Raw genomic sequence first — 25,304 nt, forward strand, 5'->3', positions numbered from 1 at the left:
TTACAGTTACCAGCGGGCTTGGGATATTTCAGAATCTTCAGTCTGCCTATAAGTTTGCTAGCCATGGTCCAGTGGGTTATTTCGCATACTGTGTGCTAACAAACAACATACTGGATGAATACAAATATTTATATTTGGTCGTCATGCTATTTTAGTTGGAACATATAGCCCAAAACACTTATATGACTATGACATTGAGTGTTCAGAAAATATTTCTTCATCAGAGTATGAGAAACACATTTCTGTACCAGCAACGTTAACATCTGGACCTCTCTACTTATGGAACACAAGCCTCATAGTTACTGGAAGACTGACCTTGATTGTATAAAAATAATGTAGTAGAAAACACAAGACGTCATCCTGAACCCTGAATAGGATTGAATACACAACACTGTTTTATCGTTCATAGAAAGTGGATTTGCTGTGTAGTAGTGGCGCGTGTCTAGGTTTAGCCAAGCCTTGTTTGTTGGTTGTTTACTTCTGCACTCAGCAATATGCCAGCTTAATGACGGCGGTCTGCAACCAACCATGTCTGGACGAGACAATCAAGTGGTAAACATCATGAGCATCGATCCACGCAATTGGGATACAATGACCAGCATTAACCAAGTCAGAGAGCCAGACCGCCCGATCCTTTCAGTCGCCTCTTTACAAGCATTGTCGTCTTAACGGCAAACATGGGTTGCTGAAGACCTATTATAACCCAGATCTTCACAGGTATCATTCATAAAAAAAGATGATTTGCAGTAGTGACACGTGTCAAGCAATGAAATGAGACCATAAAAAACTCTTGGAAGACTAATGTTCCCTACTCCTTAAATTTTGCTCGAACCCTACTGTTACCATGGTTACCTGATGTTCAGATGAATAGAGTAGATACTATGGCAAATATTGCATTTGACATTTGGCCAATGCAATCTGTGGGCTGAGTGGTCTAATCATTGATCATGGCTTCCTTCTGGTTGAAACAGGCCCCTGTTTGATTTGTTGGCTGAAACAAACAACTACACAGCAAGTTGGCTGATAATTGAAAAACTGGGTAAGAAATTAATTTTTATTTTCATTACGTACAAAGTTGCCTTCTGCCTAATGGTAAAAGTTGCAGCCCATAAGGAAATATCACTAGTCCTGCCTGAATTTTACTAGTCACAGACCAGCAGACTAATGTTAATTTCGAACCCTGCAGGAATGTAGTATGTATAGATGTTAATATATAACTTGACCAACTAGATGAATGAAATAAGCAGTGCCATCTTCACTATAATTCTATAATCATACGTGTTAGTGAACTTTTCAAACAAGCTCTCCATAACGTGTACCTAACACATGCTCAAGACAACAACACCAATATAAAAGTAAAAACAAACTGTAATTCAACATAAAACAGCAACACTGACCGAACGTTTGGCAAACATGGTTATTTGATCCATAAATCCTGAATAAAATAAATGAAACATAATGTTTATCATGAACATTCACACAAGAAGTAACAGCTGCTAAAGGATGAATGAGTGAGTGAGTGAGTGAGTTGGGTTTAACGCCGCTTTTAACAGTATTCCAGTTATATCACGGCGTGTCAGCTTAATGTGGGAGGAAAGCCCGAAGTGATGTACGTCTAAGACGTTTACCACTTCGGTGAATCCCACGAGCACGGGTATGGTGCTGACAAACCTAGAAACATAATTGCGGCGAACCGGGATTCGAACCCACAATCATAGGTTTCTGGCGTGCCCAAGGGACGCAACTCTGCACAGCGAATCGCGGCGCCTTAGACGACTGGGCCACCCGTGCCCCCCTAATGGATGAATGAAGTGAGCTGGGCACACAGATGCTTGACCAGTAGGTCAATTATTTCAGATTGATGAATCATAAAAGGCTGATGTGATGTTTGACTTTGAAACATAATCAGGAAGAATCTGATATTCGTATCCATGATCATAGGATCCTGGCACAGCTAAGGGAGGCAACTCTTCACAGAGAATTACACTCGGGTCACTGAAACAAGATGATGTGAATAATGATTCAAAAATCAAGCTGGTCTGAATGGTGAGGGGGAAAATGAACTGTCTATTTGGTTTACGATTGATGAATGCATGGTAACTGGGGTGAATTTGTGACAGAAAGTGTTTTAAAGTCAACCCTTATATTCTGTGGTAAAAATTTTCTGTACACAAATAACTTTTCTGCATCACTTGTCCTATTGACAGAAAACATAGTTTGTCAAGTTCTCTAATCCTTGATAATTGACAACAAGGAATCTGCTTCCACTCCATCTTGCTACAGAAATGCAGTTTCATACATTTCCCCCTTTTATCCTAAACACCCAAACATCCCCATCTGTACGTTCACCACTTCGGTGAAACCCACGAGCATGGGTATGGTGCTGACAAACCTAGAAACATAATCGGGGCGAACCGGAATTCGAACCCACAATCACAGGTTTCTGGTATGCCCAAGGGACACAACTCTGCATAGCGAATCGCGGCGCCTTAGACGACTGGGCCACCCGTGCCCCCCAACTTAAATAAAATAAATTCGGAAATTCTCAACTCCAATTTGGGAATTTGGATTGATATTTGCTGCAGACTTAGGATCAAATATCAGCCTCTGGGCAGGTGAAATAAATCCCTGTCAGGAAAAACGTAATTTATATTATAAATGTGTATGACATAACAATACGTGCTTCACAATGAAGTCTACACTCTGGTACAACACACTATTCCCAGTGATTTCACATCAGCACAGTAACAGTTGAGCATGGAAAGTGCTGAGTGTGCATCAGTTAGAGCCGAGTTATTACAAACACGGCGGAGACATAAAAGCTTAAACATATAAAACTGAAGAGAAGTTAAAGAACACACAATCTTGACTAGAGTTAATCTGTAGCCATATGACGAGATCAGGTGTTCTTTAACTGCATTGGAGAAGTAGATATGATATTATTCCAACAATATAAAGTCTGCTAACTAGATCAACAGTGTTTGTTTCTATAATAAAACAAATCAATGTAACATGGAGCTGGAAAAAACGGTCTAATTTGAGTAAGTTGGATATTCCAGTGATTGAGCCCTCCCTGTATGTCACAGTACTGTTGTAGCCAAGTGTCATGGACATTCACCACTATGCTGAAACCACACAATCATGCTGACAAACATGGGATATTAATTCAGACATATTGGCCAGCAGATCCTGGTAGCAAAGGGACACAACTCCACACAGCAACTGGCAGGGCTCTATGACACAGTGCGTCTCCCAGCCACTCTTTCCCAGCCTCCCTCATTGTGATAAACTTTAGCAGTAAACAATAAGCTGTGTTACGGCAACAATTTAGGTAAAGATCACAGAGAGACGCCAAAGCAGCATCGAGGCAATCAGGAATATCTGGGATAAATGGCATCTAAAAATAAGTAATTTTATTAATAAAGAGTAGTAATTAATATTAGCACACCAGACTTCAATTGTTTTGATAAAAACAAAGCATTTTTATATTTAAAAAATATGATCACCCAAACTGCCCAAATCTGTTTCCATGACAAGCTATAACATGTGATTTTTAGTTGATAATTAATAGGCTGCATATGTAACATAACTGCAAAGAGGTTAATAGTAGGTGAAAATTACAGGTTATGTTGGTTTTGTTGACAAAATTCATAATTAATTCATATAATTCACTTATATAATACTGACAGAATGAATTGAAAATTTAGGAATAGCAACAAAAGAAAAATCATTGGCATCTCTGCTACTGTTACTGTAATCATGAAATGAAGCAGTCACACCTCTTCCCAAGCTGGTTGTCTCCCCTTCATCTCACAAACATCATCCAGCTCCTTACTGCGATAGCCAACTCGCGGAGCCTTCTATCATGTCTATACTGTCGCTGCCACCAGTAAAAGCTCCCTACTGTGTTAGGTGGCCACAACCATGCTTGGAGTTGACCTCGCAACTGACTGACCGTTATGTTTACAAACAAGTGATGACAGTCGTGACGCCGAATACTCTTACCACAACTACATTATTTTCTTTGTATCTCAATTTGAATTTCTATTTAATTTGAACCATCATGCAATTGGTGTAGGTAGAATGTAAGGGGGGAGTGGGGGCATTTTCCTTCATCTTCAATCTCGAACCATTCTTATCAAACAAACAAAAAGGTGAATTCATCTGTAAAATCTGGTCAGTTGGAAACTTTTTCAAATTCAAAATAATGGCATTCCCAAAGACATTAAAAAATAAAAACGTGACTACATTTGGGGTAAGAGGGCAAATTTCACGATTCTTGTAATGGCCACGTCCACACTGGTGGCAGCGATGTTACCGAGTGTGTAACAAAGGTGTCACGGGCTGGGGAGGAGCTTGAAAGATTATGATCAAAGGGAGACAACCCTGTTTCTAAGTGGTAAGAGTCAGTACTTCCAGACATTCCAACAGGGGTCAAAGGTAATCACTGTGACCTTGATGTCGAAATGTAGCACTCTACACTTGACGTCCATGAAACTTAATGACATCACAGCCTGATACATGATGTGACGCCCTCTGTTCATATGAGATTTCCTTTATGACTGAGTGTTGATAATGAGTCATGGAAAAGACTGAACTTGGGTTTTTGATTGGAAATATATATGCAATTTTACATGTAGGCCTACAGTTGAATTAGTTTTAATGATTGATACAGACACACCACTCTGTCTCCCTTGGGATTCTCAGTGAATGTTATATGCATCCATCCAAACAATTTTTGGAGAAAATATTTGGTTTATGGTAAAACCCTGTTGACACATATGGGATAAAAAAAGGGAAAAATGGGAATCGCTCAAATTCTCATGCCAACATTCTCTTGTGGTCCCATTAAGTGACGTAAGGACTGGTCATTTATTACAGAGGGGTGGTCAGAGGTTTTTGTGCACTGAAAATAATGACCCTCCCCTGATGCTTGTCATATTTTTGGATGCCCCTCCCCATGTCCTAGGTCTTGTTTTTCACGACCCTCCCAGAAAAAGCACAAGACTGTGCAAAACTATTGGTCACCCTCAAGATTTCCTCTGACCCCGTCCCCTATAATGAATGACCAGTCCCTAACAAGATTTGAAAATATACTCAACAACAAAAGTTTCTGTGATTATGTTAATTCATACATAACTGATAATGTATAATCACTATGATCATATCGATTAATCTTCCAACTGTGTACACAGCATTTGTTTGACAGTTGCTCGACACCACACTGAACACTATTCCAGCTCTATGACAGCTGCCTGTAAACAATTGAGTCTGGACCAGACAATCCAGTGATTGATATTGCAAGCAACGATCCACGTCATCGGGGTACGATGACATGCAATCAACCAAGTGAGCGAGCCTGACCACAAGATCCCTTTGGTCGCCTCCTGCGTTACAATGTGTGTGTACACAACAACATGAACACTGCGAGACAGAGCAGTGTAGCCTGAGTCTGTGTACAGGGTTCAAATATTGAAGCACACATCCCATTCACGTGGCACATGTCTAATTGTCTCATTGACCCAGTATCTTTCCCACATATGGAGGCAAAAACATAAAAACCAGTGAACATGTAGATTTACACAAACAATGCACACCATTATAATTCAATAAACACAAAAACATAGGGAAGTCAATTCTTATAAAAACATGGTGACTCAATAACACAAACACTAGATAACAATACAAAATCAGAAACATCATGCAGCAAATTGATGCAACACAAACCTTGTCCATTCTATTAGCAGCCACTCAGAAGGCCGAAGTCTGTTAGTGTTTCTTTCTTTCTTTCTTTCTTTCTTTCACTGTTGTTTAACGTCGCACTAGGCAATATTCCAGCTATATGACAGTGGTCTGTAAATAATCACGTCTGGAACTGATATCCAGTGATTGACATAAGGAGCATATCTCTACGCAACTGGGATACTATGGCAGGCATTAACCAAGTCAGTGAGTCTGACCACACAATCCCGTTAGTCGCCTCTTACGGCAAGCATACGTTATTGAAGACCTGTTGTAACCTGGATCTTAGTCAGTTAGTTGGAAACATTAATGGGAAAAAATTGCTAGGTTAGCCAATCAAATGCCAATCAAATGCCAATCATATGCCAATCAAATGCCAATCAAATGCCAACCAAGTACCACAGAATCCATATACTTATAATGACCATGACCACACTATTCATAAAAGCTTGTGTAAAGAACACACTAATCACAAGTTGAGTTTTTGCCACTTTTAACAATATTCAAGCAATATCTTATAGATGGCTGCACACATTTTACCTATTTGGGGCAACGAAACATGGCCTTCAGCATGACAAATTAAATAGCTATCCAATGCATTGCAAACATTTTATGTATTAGAAGAAAGAGATTACTTTTGTTGATTTTAATATCACAGTATGAGCATAACAGCCTTTAAAATTTCCACTACCCCATGACTACTCCACTGTGCGGAGGACAAGTAAGAAGCCAATGCTGGTTGTCCTCACTGACCAGTTCCCAGTGCTTTAATTTGGCTACAAATTGAAACTGAACAGAACTGACAGCAAATGTAAAGAAACGCTAGAAAGCATTTGTGTCATGTTCAAGCAGGACTAGTTACAGACTCTGAAGACTAGTGAAATAAGGGCAACACTAGTCCTCTAGACTACTCTAAAAAAGACATATTTCTAAGGCCATAAGAACCTGATGACAGTAACTTTTATTGTTGAGTATACTTGTGCTGCAGCCCACATGGGCATCAGTGTGTCTAAGGGTGCAGATAATAATAGGGTCAAATTCACTGACAACAGCTCACAGATCATGTAAAAAAACTTGCTGTAGCCAGCTCTATATGCAATGACTGACAACCGATTCCTTGTACAGTGACACATCAAAGTGATAAATACTAAAAACATATCTGTCCTGGCATCCTTCACATTCACACAGCCAACCTTGACCTTGACCTCTGACCTGTCACACATTGTAATGCATGGGCACTTCTGGGGTCACAGGGTCATAGTGCAGAGGGCACAGCCACACCAGAGGGTGACCTGAAACATTAACAAAATGCCCTTGTAATGATAGTAATGTTAAAACAATGGGGAAATTGGAGAATTTCTACTAGCACGCAGGAATTTTTACTAGCCCCTGGCTAGCAGGTTAGTGTTAATTTCTAACCCTGCAATAGTGTGATAACACTTTATCATACCTCCACGTCAGAATGATGAGATCCGATTGGTGAACTTGATAAAATACTATCCTGCCTTGAATACACACGGAAAACTATCAATACCTCAATACCCAATGTGAATGAAAACAGGCGAGTAAAAACTCAATGGCCAAAAAAGTTACCCTGCTATGCTTCTTCTGAATAGTTCCCAAGACTTTGAACCAAAAAACAGAAATTTGTTAAACATGTTAAAGTGATCCTCTGAATGTCATTCAAAGAGTTACCTCCCTTACACAGACACATTCTTGAAGAAAAAGGAAAGTTAAAAAAAAGGATTTGAAAACAAGTTGTAGATTTGGTAATGGAAATGAGGACAAACAACTGCAAAACAAAGCGGTAGTTCTCATAATTACAAATAATTTTCATAAGTCGAAAATCAGTTATTGTTAATTTTACTATGATTTTTATAACATGGTAAACAAAATGTTCACAGTGAACGAGCAGCTGTTCAAGACAAACTCTAAAAATCAAGGCTTTTTCAAGTCATCATGGTCAAAGTGATTATTTTCAAAGCAAATACTGATTGAAATACTGAGACAAGGCCTACCTCTACCTAACACTGTATAGCATTGTAGCAGTCCCACAATATTCAGGACAAGTGTATAGTGCTGCCTACCTCTACCAAACACTGTATAGCATTGTAGCAGTCCCAGGGTATTCAGGACAAGTGTATAGTGCTGCCTACCTCTACCTAACACTGTATAGCATTGTAGCAGTCCCACAATATTCAGGACAAGTGTATAGTGCTGCCTACCTCTACCTAACACTGTATAGCATTGTAGCAGTCCCAGGGTATTCAGGACAAGTGTATAGTGCTGCCTACCTCTACCTAACACTGTATAGCACTGTAGCAGTCCCAGGGTATTCAGGACAAGTGTATAGTGCTGCCTACCTCTACCTAACACTGTATAGCATTGTAGCAGTCCCAGGGTATTCAGGACAAGTGTATAGTGCTGCCTACCTCTACCTAACACTGTATAGCATTGTAGCAGTCCCAGGGTATTCAGGACAAGTGTATAGTGCTGCCTACCTCTACCTAACACTGTATAGCATTGTAGCAGTCCCAGGTATTCAGGACGAGTGTATAGTGCTGCCTACCTCTACCAAACTCTGTATAGCATTGTAGCAGTCCCAGGGTATTCAGGACAAGTGTATAGTGCTGCCTACCTCTACCTAACACTGTATAGCATTGTAGCAGTCCCAGGGTATTCAGGACAAGTGTATAGTGCTGCCTACCTCTACCTAACACTGTATAGCACTGTAGCAGTCCCAGGTATTCAGGACGAGTGTATAGTGCTGCCTACCCCTACCTAACACTGTATAGCATTGTAGCAGTCCCAGCGTATTCAGGACAAGTGTATAGTGCTGCCTACCTCTACCAAACAATGTATAGCATTGTAGCAGTCCCAGCGTATTCAGGACGAGTGTATAGTGCTGCCTACCTCTACCAAACACTGTATAGCATGGTAGCAGTCCCAGCGTATTCAGGACGAGTGCATAGTGCTGCCTACCTCTACCAAACACTGTATAGCACTGTAGCAGTCCCAGCATGTTCAGGACGAGTGTATAGTGCTGCCTACCTCTACCAAACTCTGTATAGCATTGTAGCAGTCCCAGCGTATTCAGGACGAGTGTATAGTGCTGCCTACCTCTACCAAACAATGTATAGCATTGTAGCAGTCCCAGCGTATTCAGGACGAGTGTATAGTGCTGCCTACCTCTACCAAACAATGTATAGCATGGTAGCAGTCCCAGCGTATTCAGGACGAGTGTATAGTGCTGCCTACCTCTACCAAACACTTCTTGGAACAAAGCCATCGTTGATTTCTTCTGACGACGTGGCCCCTCTCGCTTCACATGCTCTACAGCAGTTTCGTCATTCAAAATTGACGATATCTTCAAGGAAACAAACACACATTATCTAACCCAGTGAACTGTATGTTATTGCAAAGTAATAAAAGAGAACAACAACATATCCAAAACAAATACCCCAAAATACACATTCTAAAGCTGTTCCACTAGTTTAAAGAAAGGCTGAAGACCTATTCTCCCTCGGAGTTTCACAGATCATGCATATCTGCACACTGTGTCTTTTCTCCCATGTCTTCAGTGTATTACGCAGTAGTTTATGAATAAATACTTGACAAATGTTTCAGTTGAATTGTGGGCAACAGCAAGGGGTGTTCCGCGATAGGGTAAGTGATTTGGTTTAATGCCATATAAAACAGAATTTCTGCCATAACACAGGTGTCAGCTGAAGAGATGCACAGTAAGCTGAATTCACTGGAGACTTGGAAGACTTACCTGATCACATCCTATTGCTATAACAAACAGGCCAAATAGTATGGACTCTATCACCAGAATTATGGAATGCAATCTGAAACAAAACACACAACTATTTATATATATATATATATATATGTATATATTATCAATTATCATCCACATCATTGACCACTTTGGATGTAACATGTTTACCATTGGGTGAAAGTTCAACTCACTGTTGAAGGAAAGCCCTGATTGTGTTTAGATTCTTTTGTGTGTTACATCCACCAGTGCAGTATGTAACAGAATGGCAAATATGAACCATGAAAACCTGACACGACTTTCAACACCAGCAAATAAACTTCACCTGATAAACGTTCTTGAAAAGCAGAGCAAAACAAAAACACAAGAATGAGGGACAAAAGGGAGGCCACTAAATTAAGGAAATCAACATTTTCAGAGGAGGGGGGGAGAGAGAGGGATGTCTTAAAACTTAGGGACATTGACCTTGTCTCAAAATGAATTGAAATGCCACAAGGACAAGAGAGATAACTCACAATTTGATATGGCGGATACTTTCAACAGGGGTGGGATCCACTATCCAGGCCACTATCACCATGGTAACAGCATAAATACTTGACATCCCTGGAAGTAAAACAAAAAACACAAACTTGTAATTCTTCTAAATAAAATGCTGGCTCATTCACGGAAAACCTAATTTACTGTCTGAAAAATAGTGAGTGAGTGAGTATTGTTTTGCACCGCTTTTAGCACTCAGCAATATTCCAGCTATATGACGGCAGTCTGTAAATAATCGAGTCTGAGTCAGACAATATTCCAACTACATGATGACTGCTTGTATTATAAAATAAATATAGTCTGGACCAAAAAAATAATGGGATGTCCTCAGGTCTTTGTTTAGCGATAGCGAGAACTAAGATCTGACTTTAATGAGATTGGATCTTGTCAATTTGATATCACAAACCTAATTCAATAAGACTTTAGTTTACTTACCTACATAAAATAAAAACTGAATAAAAAACTTTTGGTTAAATTCTCCAACACAGTTGTTGATCCTGCAAGACAGAAGGAAAAAATTAGAACCTGCAACATGACTGCTTACCATTGTTACAAGGGAATCAGTTGCTGTCAGCAACTCTTTCAACAGTATTTTAGTCATAATCATCATAGATGGTAGGGCTCGGATCAGTTAACCTCAGTGTATGCACGATTTAACCATTTTATACTGTATCTAAATACTTGTTGCCAGGACTCAAGTAAAACAATAATATATTCCCAATTGAGCATTTTGTACCCAACTTGAGACCTACAGTGGGTACCCGCGTAGGGTCAGGTAATAGGGCGTCAAGTAGCCGCATAGTAAATTTAGACTTGTCCAAGCCAAAATAGATAGTCAGCTTGTTGTGTCAAGAAAGCCCAGGTGATGGGCTGTTTAGACTGGGATGTCTCTGTTTATTACAATATTGATGTATCGGTAAATTATCAAAGTCGATTCTGTTTCGGTGCAAATTTATGAAACATTGATACTAATTCACTTCCACCGAAATATTGGCGGGCCATGAGAAGGCAGAAATAATAATTTAAAACATCAGCCTAATCTATATTTTGAATTAAATCTCAATAGGTAATTTATATACTGACAAAAAAGTCAGGGATCATGAATATTTCGGGGGATATTTTTATTAAATTGTGTGCTCTGCCGTCACCACAGAAAAATAGCCCCACAAATATTCATGGTCACTGACTTTTTTGTCAGTATATACAGAATAATTAATCTTATTATTTATCAAGATTGCAATATATCGTGATACTTCTCAGTCGATTAATATTGATACTAAAATGTTCAAGCCCGGTTTGGCCCCTGGTGGTGAGTTGGGTTTAACGTACTATGATCAGTATTCCAGTTATACCATGGAGTACCAACTTCATGTGGAAGGAAAGTCCAAAGTGATGCAGGTTTTACACATTTACCACTTTGGTGAAACCCACAGCACCTAGAAACATAATCGGGGTGAACTGAGATCGGAACCCACAGTCATAGGATTCTGAGATGCCCAAGGGACGCAACTCAGCACAGCGAATTGCATCACCTTAGACGACTGGGCCACTCTGGTAGATGTATCATGCTTATTGATTTGAATATTTATACACAAAGTATAAAATGGTTTGTGTGATATCTGATATTTCATATATGTGAAGCTATTTCATAACATTTATGGAAATTTTGACTCCCAAACTTTTATCTGTGAGTCAGTCCTCAATACACTACATTCCACTATGTCTCATGAATCCATACGGCTGCTTTGCCATGTAGTAGTGGCAGGCATTTATCTAGCATTCCAAACTGCCCCTGTCTGACCTGTAGGGGAAATATCAGTCAGATACAAGTCAACCGTGCCAAGCCATCTACATTAGTTATAACAACAATCATCATGGACTGGGAAATTCCCATTTGGAAAATTTATTGACATTTGCTGAAGACTTTGGGCAGATCGAGATAAATCCCTGGGAGTGATTTGGGTGAACTATTGTGCGCTAATGAAATGGACCTGTTCATAAATCACGAATAACGAGGCAATGAATTTGAGAACCCCTTAAAATAACTGCCTGACATTGACTCAATGTGCAGAGCAGATGGTACGACTCTTTGAGTGAGGAATGATGCATCTTCCCGAGGCAAGAGAGTGAAGTCACTTTAAAAGTCCAGTTTCCACCCTTGCCAAACGAGGCTGGAATTTGTGGGTTCGACCGTAGCGTCACCAGTGGCTATTACGAGTTATGTCCCTTCTATGCCTCTCCTATGGACCAATCAGATTCCACCTCTCGTATCACTTGCATTTGCTTCAAACAAAATTGCGGTGCCCAGTCAAGACGATCTGATTGATAATTAAGATCTATATTGTGATAAAACGGGTCTTACATCGTGAAATGCATCAAATCACATGAGCACCTTGATTAAAAACATGAACAGTTTTGGAAAATAACTGTTGACGAGTTGATGGTCCACATGCTTTGCAAATATTGCAATCAACCGAAAACTGCATCACATTTTACAAACTGGATTTCAATTTTGTTGCGTGATTGTGATTGGACTATGCATAGACTCGTTAGTCCAGCCAAAACGTAACTCCATAATACCAGCCTAGTTCAGCAAGGGTGGAAACTGGACTTTTAAAGTAAGTTAACTCACTTGCCTCGGGAAGATGGGAATGATGAGGTCAAACTCTGATCACTCATTGGCTGGAGCTGAGCACGTTTCACTGTTGCTTGTACCACGCCGTCGCTTGATTCGTTGGATATAAATAGCAGCTACTCTTCAACCTGACATATGTAATCGCGAGTGATAGCAGTGTAACAACTGCTTGCCGGGGCTGGACACCTTTCAGTGGGGCTGCCTGAAAGTTTCCCCCCCTGCCCGACTGTCTAGCAGCTAATTGTAAGACTACTTACTGATTCAGTTTTATTATAACTCGTTGTAGATTCTCAAGTAAATTGTTTCCATTATTTCAACTGGTTCACGACGCATAAATCTCTTAGTTTTTGCTAGGAGTTTTCTATATGTATAATGCCTGAATACAGGCAGTTAACTTGGAAGATGGGCAGGCAACAATAAGGGTCATCTGCCTGACTGTCTTGTTGAGGTTTACCGTTACATCAAATACTGGGTGATGGGAGAATGTAGTGTATACAACTCACTGAAGTACTGACAACACAGTGAACCAACGTCCGGGACTGACTGTTATATCGGTCAGTTCGTTATAAACGTGTATGTTATAAACGTAGTTTACTGCGGCTACAAAAATATCTGCTACTGTTTCTTTACCACGGACAGTGATGGTCCATTCTTCGGATGCACCTACGACAGACGCGGCAGTGGTGAGCTCGTGGCGGTCGGTACGTCTCGCACTTCATACAAACAGTCCATCCATCGCCCTGCAACACAAACACAGGAACATGGGTCAGTGACTTTGTTCCAAGGCAGCCTCTGTTCATCCAGCAACACATGGGTACCCGGTAGAAAGATTGGATTGTATACTCCCCAGGGAACTCGGAATACAATTAGAATGTATGTATTGGATGTATTTATCTCAGGTGCTAGGAGCATATGTAGTGTGGAGTATTGCACTGTGTCACCTGTCTATAATCATCATCATCATCATCATCATCATCATCATCATTATTCAGGGATTTTGCCTTTGGCAAGCAATTTGGGGCGATTTTTTTTTATTTCATACCATACTACGGTAGTTCACAAAGAATCTGTTGTAGTTTCAGCTATTTGCCAGTAGTCATTTTTACCAGCGCGCAAGCAGGTGAAGTTGACTGCACACGTTACAATGAACTAACGTCAGTACCCTCATAAAGGCAGTATGACACGGCCAGATCTCATGGTATCTGTCCTTGTATTGCTGCGTTGATTTAACATACAGTTTTAACAGCTTAGTCTTAGTTGCCATCAACTGATCAAGGTCATCAGCCTTTCATTCAGCATCTGCTGGATACATATTACCCCTTATGCAAAATTTTATTTCCATTATGTGAACTTGGTTCATCGATGGTAAATTAGACGATCGATACCAATATGAGAAGTTATTTAGACATAGTTGTGTGTGCGTTTGTGCAAAGATGTCTACTGTATATGTTCCAAATTAGAAGTTATATTAATGCATAATTTAAGAACTGAACTTATATCATGTATATATTCTTAAAATCTGTACTGTTTTCACTGTATATGTAGTCCATGCTTGTTATTCAAAATCTGAAGGAAGTACAGAGACACCGTAGGAGGAAACAGGTATGTTATTTCGATCGAATTGGTCAGTGATATAAAAGTCACTTCGACAAAGCCATAACATTTATAATGTCTTTTGGTATGACACGACCAGGGATCAAACCCCGGATGCTCTACCCCTAGACCACTATCCCTGCCCTGTTATTACAAAATGTATCTACCGTGCACTTGGTCTGCTTCCCCGAGTGCATGTCGGAGAAGTCGATACTGGTGGTGGGGAGTGGCACCACCCCAGGGTCAGACATGACCGCCCGCATGTGAGATATTGTCAGCAGGAACAGAATCGTGTTGAACACCACCACATGGACAGCACCCCAGAAACTGCAAGCAAAACATGCATAGATAAGGAACAGTGTACATACATGTGTACAGGTATATCCTACCCAAAAACATTTGGTGAAACCTGTATTAACATCGAGAAAAATGTATACAATCAGTAGAGGCAGCCATAGAAAATCATCTTTTAAAAGACGTCCTAAGAGTATGTAGCTGGTCCTGCATTATCAAGACAAAATGTTTACTATGCGAAAATCAACAGAACTAAATAACAATACAATGCCAAGTGAAAGTTCTGTGCAAATGGGTCATTTTCCCAACCCAGAAGGAAAATGATGCACATTCTAAATACTGTTAGGCAATGGGGATGCCGTCTTCCTGAGGCAAGGGAGATAACTGACTATAAATGTCCAGTTTCCTCCCTTGCTGAACTAGGAGGCAATGTTTTGACCATTTGTCACCACTCACCCCTTTCTGTAACCTGCAAGAAGACTTGTCCCTCTGAATGTTATGTGAGAAAATATGACAAACCAATCAGAATGCGTGTATGTCTTCAAATTCTTCGTCAAAGAATCCCTCAAAAATAATTTTTGGTTTTACATATGTCATGCATCTAAAAATATACCCAAGACACAGTTAAATGTGTTCAGTCATACTGTATGTCCAGATGTGCTTTAAATTGCATCTGAAATATATATAATATATGGGGGAAATATATGTATACCAAAACGTGAGTTGACAATTCTTTTAGTTATGCCCGTTTGCACTAAGACGGAACCCGGTCGCAAAAATGGTTATGAGAGGGGCACGAGTTGCTATTTGCTTGTCCCGAAATAACACGAGTTGGTCAGGAATGTGTTTTGACAGGACTAACGAATCTATGCACAGTCCAAAACGAAACAGACATTTGATTTAAAAACAATATGGCAGCTGCTGTGAAAATTTCGGTTGACTTCAGGAATTCAAAATCATGTGTACCATCAACTGGGCATGCACAGATATTTTCCAAATCTTTTCATGTTTGTAATCAAGGTGCACATGTGATTTGATGCACTACACGAGATAAGACCCGTTTTATTACAAGAAAGATCTTCCTGACTGGGGGTTTCAAAACATAGAAGGGGGCGGTCGGGTAACCTAGAGGTTAAAGCGTTCGCTTGTCATGCCGAAGACCCGGGTTCGATTCCCGACATGGGTACAATGTGTGAAGCCCATTTCTGGTGTTCCCCGCCGTGATATTGCTGGGATATTGCTAAAAGCGGCGTAAAACCATACTCACTCACTCACTCCAAACATAGAAAGGACATAATTTGTAATAACCACTAGTGGCACAACAATAGAACCATGAAATTCCAGCCTAGTTCAGCAAGGGTGGAAACTGGATTTTCAGTCAGTTAACACCCAAACCTCAGGAAGATGAATGTAGCATGGTAGCATCAAACACAGGAAACATCAAAACGTTGTTAGTCATCACCTCCGAGTTGAATGAGGGGATAGTTCCTCCTCCATTATAAAGGATATTGTATATTGTCAGAAGTACCCCGGACCCATCCAGCATGGCGGTCCTCTGCAGCCACATTTCTCTGGCATGACACTTAAACCAGTTGTTCTAAATAATTACTCTCCTGAGCCAGGATTTGCAAAGCATGTCAGAGCTCCAGATAACTTTTTGAGCAGTTGAGTTTCTACTCTAGGGTTTCTATTTCAATTGGGTTATTACATTTTTCATTGGGTAACCAATATTTTTTCATCACTCTATTGGGTTTTTCCCAAAAGCAGTGAACATTTTAAGACTAAAAAAAATGAAATAATGTTTTAGATGATTATAGCAGTTCTAAATATACAGGCTTAACTCGGAAAGTAAATTAGCTCGTAATTGTGTTTTGCAAATTAGCTCCATTGTACACATACTGAAAGAGCTTCATTGAGTATTTACCTGATGTGTTATTATACATTTCAGTTTTTCATCTAATGCATGCATTTCTGTACGTAAGTTAATTGAAAGTAACAGGGTTTTGAATATTTTGGGGGGTATTTTACGCAAATATGCTGCTTATCTGTAGCTATGTTTGTGTACCGTCAACTGGGCGTTGACAGATATTTTCCAAATCTGTTCATTTCAATCAAGGTGCTTAAGTGGTTTGATGCACTTCGGGGGATAAAACTCTTTTCATTACAACCAGACGAACCTAGATAATGATAACCGATCAGATTGTTTTGAACTTTAATTGTCAGTTAACTCCCTTTCCTTGAGAAGATGTGGTGGCACAATCTGTCTCCATTGATTCTACAAGTATCATTCATTGAACAAGTTAAATAATTTAACAAATGAGGGTTTTTTTCCATTTAAATACGTTAAAAAAATATTTTCTGTATAAGCAATAAAATATTCATGTTGCCACACATCCAACACCACATTTTTTTTAATTTGGGACATAGTAAATCTGGATGCATCTGATAATAATTGATCAAAGAAACATCAATGTTACAATTAAAAAACAAATCCAAATAATCCATAATTCTTGTTGGACTAGTTCCTAGTAATCAGTAACCATGGTAACAGGTTTGACAGACTAGTGGTCATCTTGACTCACCACTAGGTTTGCAATCTTTAGTTGATTGGTTGTTTAAAGCCGCACTCAGCAATATTACAGCTATATGACGGCAGTTACACTTAGGTACAAGTTGCTAATGTACGCATTTCTTTCTGACTATGCCAGCATTCCTTCTGACTTTTTATGCTTGAGTTGGCTGGTTGGTTTGTTGTTTAACGCCGCACTCAGGAATATTACAGCTATATGACGGCAGTCTGTAAATAATCGAGTCTGGACCAGACAGTCCAGTGATTGATATCATGAGCATCGTCCTACACAATTGGGATCAATGACATGCTTCAACCAAGTCAGCGAGCATGACCACCCGATCCTGTTAGTAGCCTCCTCGATAAGCATGGTCGCCTTTTACTGCAAGCAAGGGTTGCTGAAGACCTCTTTTACCCCGCAGCCTCAAAGGTCTGCAGTCTTTAGCCATATTTTCTGCCCAGCACCCACAGCTAATAAGTCATATCATAACAATTAAATTAACATTTAATCAACTGAAAATGATGCTAAGAGCCAAGTTTGGGCATGTAGATATAAAAACTGTGAATGGGGTTTAATTGTTTATTAGAATGGCTTGAATAATTCAAAACTAACATTACCGGCAACAAGATAAAGACAAACAGCTGGGATGTCATGGTTTGAAAAGTCTTGAACTGGCTACTCATCTTTTCTAAATCGTTTCATATCCTATTACCATGATTACCCGTTTTCATGATGTCAAAATATTTTAAACAACTACAACTAGTACTACAATAGCAGATATTCCTCACGGAATTTCAATGCAAAAGTTCCTATTTCATATGGACTTAAGGTGAAAGTTAAAACTATTTGTACCTGTCATTAGAATGAATATTAATGTCGACAGTTTCTTAAATGTACCTGAAAGGCGAGACTTTCTGTATGATGTGGGCTTTTTTCACTATTGAAAAAGTATTGTGACAGTTGTGGTATCAAACTTTAAGGCTTGATAATCATATTAATCAATGTAACAGAAATAAATAAAGTATTGCTCACAATCTCAAAGTCATTTTCCTCCCTGTTGCTACTCAAACCAAGGAAAGTAACTCTAATCTGAAGTTGTTGTAATCCTGGCTAACCAAGCATACAGACAACTGTGAAATTTGATTATTTATAACTAATTGCAACTATCGACGATACTATTTGCACTTTTAAATTCCTATGGGCATATTATATCCAGGGGATAGATTTAACAACAAATTCATATGTAGCCAGCAGGGCTGGCTCCTTTTAAAAATAACTGGCCCTTCTCCAAACTAACTGGCCTACAGCTAAACATATTAAATGGTGGAGGCTGCGAAGTGGCTGAACCTGTGGTCACAGCCACCTAGCACGGCTCTGAAGATTTTGGAACTCCTAACCCCTAAAACGCCTTCTCCTGCACTCTGAGATTAAATCTTGGCTTCCATTTGCCTTTTTTATGATGATTTATGAGCAAACATAAGACAGCTACTCGGTAAATTGCAAAGAACAATTAAGAACGAAGCGTGGTTCATTTCATTTAAAACATTGTTCTATTGTGACATCATCTCTGGAGATTTACTAGCAACTTGATGTCATATATGGAGGACATTATTTTTGAGAGGGAAATGTCTAGTACGTTGTTCCCCAGATAAACACAGTGGCTGAACGATTGCAACCCAAACTGGAAGATATGTAATGACAATCGGAACAGATAATCGACATGAGGATTGTGTGAATACGCTGGAATACGAGGCTGTACATAATATTGATATCTCACATAAGAAATTAACAATGTAAATAAAGATAGTGTAAACAACATTACAAAATGGCAGAGGGTTGTCATTTTCCTGAGATGATTGACATAAATCTTCCCTTGTTTTAACCATCCACACAACCTCATACCCCTAAATATTTTCTCTTCAAAACTACATGATTCACAAGCAGTGTCCAATTAAATTAATAAGGGGTGACATTTTCCAACAGTTAAATCTACTCCTGATATCAAATGGCAAACAATTGCGATAGTTTGATAGACTGTTGCACTCCAACTATCTGCAAATGATTACTGATAATATTAAAACAGAATTCATGGTATTATGAATATATCACTTTGCACATTTTTTAACTGTTTAGGGATTCTAATCAAACTGTAGCTGGTTATTCATGCAATCGAGACTGACATACAAAATAGAGTTTTAGATTTTAGTTGCACAATAACAGCTGTGACAGGTTATATTTTAAAATCCTCAAAATAGCATAGGTGATATCATGTTTCATAATAACATTGATATAGGAAGTGGTTTCAAATACTTATAAATGGGAGGATAATCATAATTTCAGAGGGTAGCCTAGTGGTTAAAGCGTTAGCTCGTCACGCCATGGTACATGGGTACAATGTGTGAAGCCCATTCCTGGTGTCCCCGCCGTGATATTGCTGGAATATTGCTAAAAGCGGCTTAAAACAATACTCACTCACTCACTCACTCATAATATCAGATACAAGTTGTGTCTTTATAGCTCATTATATGTCACATTATGTAAACATTCACAGCAAGTACAGATCATGGGTGTGTGTGGCTAGGCTAGATGCAAAGCATACACTGTGATCGTTGACTAGGAAGTGTGGAACTGTAAACACGATCAATGAAATCGGGTCGACCGTCGCATAGAACCGTTTTTCTTATCAGAGTAAAGACGAGTAAACTTGAAAACAACCCGTCCACAGTAAAGAGTCACGTAAACTACATTTCATTACGATATAGACTTACAAACCACTAAATGGAAGCATGACAGATACCTTCACTGAGTGACGGACGAGTGTTGACTCAACCGACAGGACACCTATCTTGACTCAACCCATTTTAATGGTTCATTATGTGCCATAAATATTATCATTTGCAAAACTCACGTCTCAGACATCGAAGGGATGACCAAATGTCGGACGACGACATAATCGGCGTAAAGAACTGCGATGTAAGTAATTATTATGCAGGTGATACCGCACGGATCAGGCCGAAACACAACCATGTTGGATTGAACTCGGCACTCGACGCAAATGCTGGATTCTCATTGGTCGATAATTCATGAATTATGTCGCGCAAGAATCAGAGTCACCTCCCTTGATTTGATGACAGGCATTTTACTGCAGCATCAAAGTTAATAAAGACGGACTTCTACACTCGCAGAGGAAAGGTGTTTTCTAAATCAATATTTTGGACTTATACTGATTCTATGTTTAATTCTAGTTCATTAATTTATTTGTATATTTGTAAATTTACTTATTTATTTATATTTTTATATTACTAAAGCTAATCTGCCATGACAGATGAACTATAGTCATTTTATATATGTAAGAGGGGGCACGGGTGGCCCAGTCGTCTAAGGCGCCGCGATTCGCTGTGCAGAGTTGCGTCCCTTGGGTACGCATGAAACCTATGATTGTAGGATCGAATCCCGGTTCGCCCCGTTTATGTTTCAAGGTTTGTCAGCACCATACCGTGCTCGTGGGTTTCACCGAGGTGGTAAACGTCTGAGACCTGCATCACTTCGGGCTTTCCTCCCAAATTAAGCTGACACGCCGTGATATAATTGGAATACTGTTAAAAGCGGCGTTAAACCCAACTCACTCACTCACTATATATGTAAGAATCGGCTAGTCCTCAACATTTTTTGAGTGGTATATATAGAACAACTATGGATATCGTATTTTAACGAATACGGCTTCCATTTGTTCTATGTACATGGGGCTCTCTTGTGTACATAGTGTGTATTTTTATCATTATTCATTATTCATTGGGCGATGAAATACTTCGTTTTTATTTCAAAATACATAATCACTGTTTCATTACGTTCAATCTATTTCGACTGCGCTATGATTTTAAGAGTACGTTTACAGACATTGGTAAGAAAAAACTTCTTAAACTGTTTGTCTTGTAGCTCAGTCGGTTAGCTTATCGGGCTAACAATTCGAAGGTCACAAAAACTGGTTTTATAATTATTCGTCTCAATGACATGTGATCTTTGGCAGATATCGTCACCACGGGAAGTTGTATATTGTAAAGGTGCTCACTCTTATCACATGTTGAACATCTTACAACTGTTTGTTTGTTTGTTTGTTTAACGCCAAACTCAGCTACATGACGGAGGTCTGTAAATAGTCGAGTCAGGACCAGACAATCCAGTGTTTGACATCAGGCGCATCGATCTACGTAAGTGGGATACGATGACATGCAATAACCAGCGACTCATACATTTAAATAAATGTGATCATACGCAAAGGACCATTATCGCAACATTGCAGTTTGTCATTTCCATTGACATGAGGAATCCGAAATGAATACCTTTGAAGTTCGGATCCCATTAAATATGACGAATTGAGAAGTCCTACCTACTTATTGATGACTAACGCTGTGTACTTTGGACCATTAAAGACCCGAGCAAAGTACTTGACGAATAAAAAGCAAATATCACGAGGTACTATTAAATATTGTGTGGTATATTTATACGAATTAAGTATTTAATTGACGTATATCGTTGCCCAGAATGCTTTCGAATCCCGAATGTTTTGTTCCAAAATCTGCTGATTCATTCATCATACATCCATCACATCTCTATCATCACCCATCCACCATTACATTACATTACACCGTGAACCCACAATCATAGATTTCTGGCTTGCCCAAGAGATGCAACTCTGCACAACGAATTGCGGTGGCTTCGACAATTGGGCAACCGCGCCCCAGCAAATGTTTTTAACTTCTTTTGAATAGTATACATATAACATTATATGTTTCCAGAAAATATTACAGATGGTGTGGGTAAAATGTATCTAAGCAACGACCCGTTGCCCTTCAGGCGGATGTGACGTGACCATGTTTCGCTTCACAGTTAACATCCATGGACGTGACAATCTGAGTGACAGGTTTGATTGACAGGGAATAGTTTATTGCACGTGCACGTGTGTTCGGGCTTGTGCACTGGGCGAGATGTAAGCATGTATCACATGATTTAATATTGATTGAATAGGGATGCGGCTCAAACAAATAAAATGCGAATGGAATAATATTAAATCTCGGAGATGTGAACGTCTGTTATCGATCGTGACTGTAACATCTTGTGTCGTTTGCTCGACCTCCAGTGACGCCATTTTTGTTTCTTGAAAAGGTTTCGTTTGTTTGTTTTAAAACCCAACTCAGAAATATTCCAGAGTGCGGACAACACTCACTGGCTTTAATACATGTTCAAAACTAGGTCTTTTGGATTCACGAGATTTAAGAGTCAGATTCGTTTGATTGTTCGTGGCCTTTGGACTACACTCTGTAATTAGTAAGACATACTAGAGCTAGGCTGATTGTTATGATGGCATTTATTACTCGATAACACCCATGGTTCAAATTGCTTTTGCAACAAAGTTATTAAAGAACTGTCGGAAATGCTAGAAAAATGCTTTTTTGGCTTCATTTAATAAATACGAGTCCTAGGGCTTTGAAAATAACAGATATCAAAGTAACGCATATTGTCCTAATGTAGTCTATCCTTACTTAACACTGTGATTACCCTTAAAATGACTTTTACATGTAAAATTATGATAAACTTAGAAAATATTCGTGTGTTGTCATGCATGTATGAAACGGCCTATAACCTGAGGTAATTACCTAACACCTGTCCCGAGGTGATGACCTCACACCGGCCCGTGCATTCTCACAGGTGCACATGACATCCGAGTTGGGGGTGGTCTCAAAATATTGCGGTTGTACCTAATTGACACGTGCGTTGGTGGGGTTGCAATTTAGGATATGTACTGGACTATATTTGCTTGGATAAACGATGGAATAGTTAAAAGCTATGAAACGGGATGTGTACTTGAAGGTTGCGGTTTTGGGATCAAGACGTATTTGTTTTCCATAGATGATTTCTCTAGGTAGCATCTATCTCCGCTGATGACGTATATGAATCTGTACTATCACCCAAAGCTATGATAACTGGTTCAACAAGGCTGATAGCTAACAAAGACTGCGTTGATCCTCCCTTCGGTGTGTGTGAGTTTGAGTGTTGTGTTATGTATTGCCACGAACCCTGTACAGTTAGCCAAGATAGGCTCAACAGGGAAGAGCTCACAATGTCTGACTGGCGTAAGTAAGAGAACGTGACCGTGTTGTGCCGCCAGCACATATGTCTTGTGCTTTACTGGTTCCTTATTCAGCCGAATTTTCTCTATGAACTTTAGTATCAGATGGTCTGAAGTCGACAATGTCATATATTCCTGTATGGTCGCCTTCAGACTACTCATGGTTCGCGCTGCTGTATCTGGCTCCCTGACGTTATATTAACTGGCGTCATCCATGACTATGACACTGAGGTTGTTTAAATTGGGCAATAGCTGATGTTCCATCCAGTCTATGAATATATCTCCTATAATATTTCTTTATGGAAATCACCAGTTTTCTTTTCCACCTCGCAAACTAGCGCACATCCATCAATACGCCCCAGATCAGGGGTTGCGGCGTGCAAAACAATGACACGATGACCTTTACCTGATGGTACCATGGGTGTTTTTTGTCCATCTGCCGATAGCCACACGTAGTCAGTGGAATGATTCATCAAGGTAACTGATCTGGAAGCGCTGACTGTGATAGTTATGAATGGTGCGGAGATGATGTGACAGGATGGAATACTTCCCCCTGCTCGGTCATCGGGGGTACCTTCTGTTCAAAAAGCTTGTACACTATACACTATATACCTAGTCACCCTGTACCAAATATCCTTAAAGGCCAGGTTTTGTTTTTGAGAGCCCCCTATACCTTTTTAGTTTAATTCACCATACCGTAGACTTGATAGAATGAATGGAAATCCCCATAGCTTGGTCAGTTCGGTAATTCACCCAATCTAAACTAATAAATGGTTTCCTCTATCTCCCTTCAGTGTACAGTACTTGTATGCATTTCCTAGTCCCGACTCCATGTCGTGTACCGTGGCTATGGCCGTGCAAGTGCAATGCAACATGCATCATGTGATATGGGAGCAGTGTTGATAAAACAAACGCAGCGTCATTTTGTTATTTTAGAAGATGCACATCTAGAATTTTCTCCATGTGATTAGATGTTTTCGGAAGACTACATTTTTGTCATTATAACGGTGCCATGTGCCCATATTTCTATGGTCCGTTTTAGACTGACATCATTGGACTTAGAATGTATCCGAACTTACTGTTTTCGTTCGAATTTTTCTCCTGTAAAACTTTCGATAGGACTCCTTGTGACCGAAATACAGTCGATCGGTAGTTTTTCGATATTTCAATAGCAACAGTCTGTGAAAAGTTCTATCCTTTTTTAAAGAGCAAAAAGCATTTTTCTGGCATTTCCGACAGTACTTTAGGACTTCCTGTTGCGATTACCTAACTTCCGGTTTCCGGAAGCTTTTATTCTTCCTGCTTTAAAACCTTCAATTTGAAAGTACCATAGTTCCAGCTCAGTTAATTAAGTTATTTTTAAGTTTAGATTATGAATTCCCGCGGTTTTCGCGGTTACTAGGCTGCAGCCTACTTTGTAACTTTGTACCCAGCTGGCACCACAATGTACACTCAGTGTCATGCTTCATTCACATTGGTGTTTGGTTGGATTTGAGAGTTGAAATTAATTATGTTGAATTTGGGTTTTGTATTGGTTGAGTATTAGCTGCATTGTACATGTCTAGAGCATTATGTACTCAGATTATATGGCCTCCCAAACTCTACTCCTTGTCCGAGTTGCACCTTCCTAGATACCAGAGGGCGAAGACAGATTGTTTGTGCCGCACTCAGCAATAATCCAGCTGTATGACGGCGGTCTGTAAATAATCGAGTCTGGACCAGACAATTCCTTGATTGGCATCATGAGAATCGATCCACGTTATTGGGATCGCTGACATGCATCAACCAAGTCAGCAAGCCTGACCACCCGTTTCCGTTAGTAGCCTTTAACGACAAGCAGAGTCGCCTTTTTCGGCAAGAATGGGTGGTCAGGCTCGCTGGATTGGTTGATGCATGTCATCATATCCCAATTGTCTAGATCGATGCTTATTATGTCAATCACTGGATTGTCTGGTCCAGACTTGATAATGTACAGACCGCCGTCATACAGCTGGGATATTGCTGATTGCGGCGTTAAACAACAGAGAA

The 25,304-nt window shown here is 39.7% G+C and overlaps 1 protein-coding gene across 1 annotated transcript; it reads right to left on the reverse strand.

The window, feature by feature from the left end:
- Nucleotides 1-1,801: 1,801 nt before the first annotated feature.
- On the reverse strand, nt 1,802-20,182 carry LOC139458322 (palmitoyltransferase ZDHHC3-like). The gene is made up of 8 exons (XM_071239711.1): nt 20,058-20,182; nt 14,453-14,612; nt 13,323-13,432; nt 10,493-10,554; nt 10,036-10,123; nt 9,518-9,590; nt 9,001-9,109; nt 1,802-7,034 (listed from the first exon to the last, which is right to left on the reverse strand). The coding sequence occupies exons 1-8, from the start codon at nt 20,174-20,176 to the stop codon at nt 6,958-6,960; spliced, it is 798 nt and encodes a 265-aa protein (XP_071095812.1). The 5' UTR covers nt 20,177-20,182; the 3' UTR covers nt 1,802-6,957.
- Nucleotides 20,183-25,304: the final 5,122 nt, after the last annotated feature.

Source organism: Haliotis cracherodii, unplaced genomic scaffold (assembly GCF_022045235.1).
Source record: "Haliotis cracherodii isolate W230 unplaced genomic scaffold, xgHalCrac1.p SCAF_12, whole genome shotgun sequence".
Classification (NCBI taxonomy): Eukaryota; Metazoa; Mollusca; class Gastropoda; order Lepetellida; family Haliotidae; genus Haliotis; species Haliotis cracherodii.

Excerpts from the sequence above, each read along its gene's own strand:
- LOC139458322 (XM_071239711.1), bottom strand. The coding sequence starts at position 20,176 with ATGGTTGTGTTTCGGCCTGATCCGTGCGGTATCACCTGCATAATAATT. Across the intron at positions 14,613-20,057 it reads ATCCCTTCGATGTCTGAGAC|TTTCTGGGGTGCTGTCCATG; the intron begins GTGAGTTTTGCA and ends TTTTGCTTGCAG. Across the intron at positions 7,035-9,000 it reads CCAAGAAGTGTTTGGTAGAG|GTCACCCTCTGGTGTGGCTG; the intron begins GTAGGCAGCACT and ends TTAATGTTTCAG.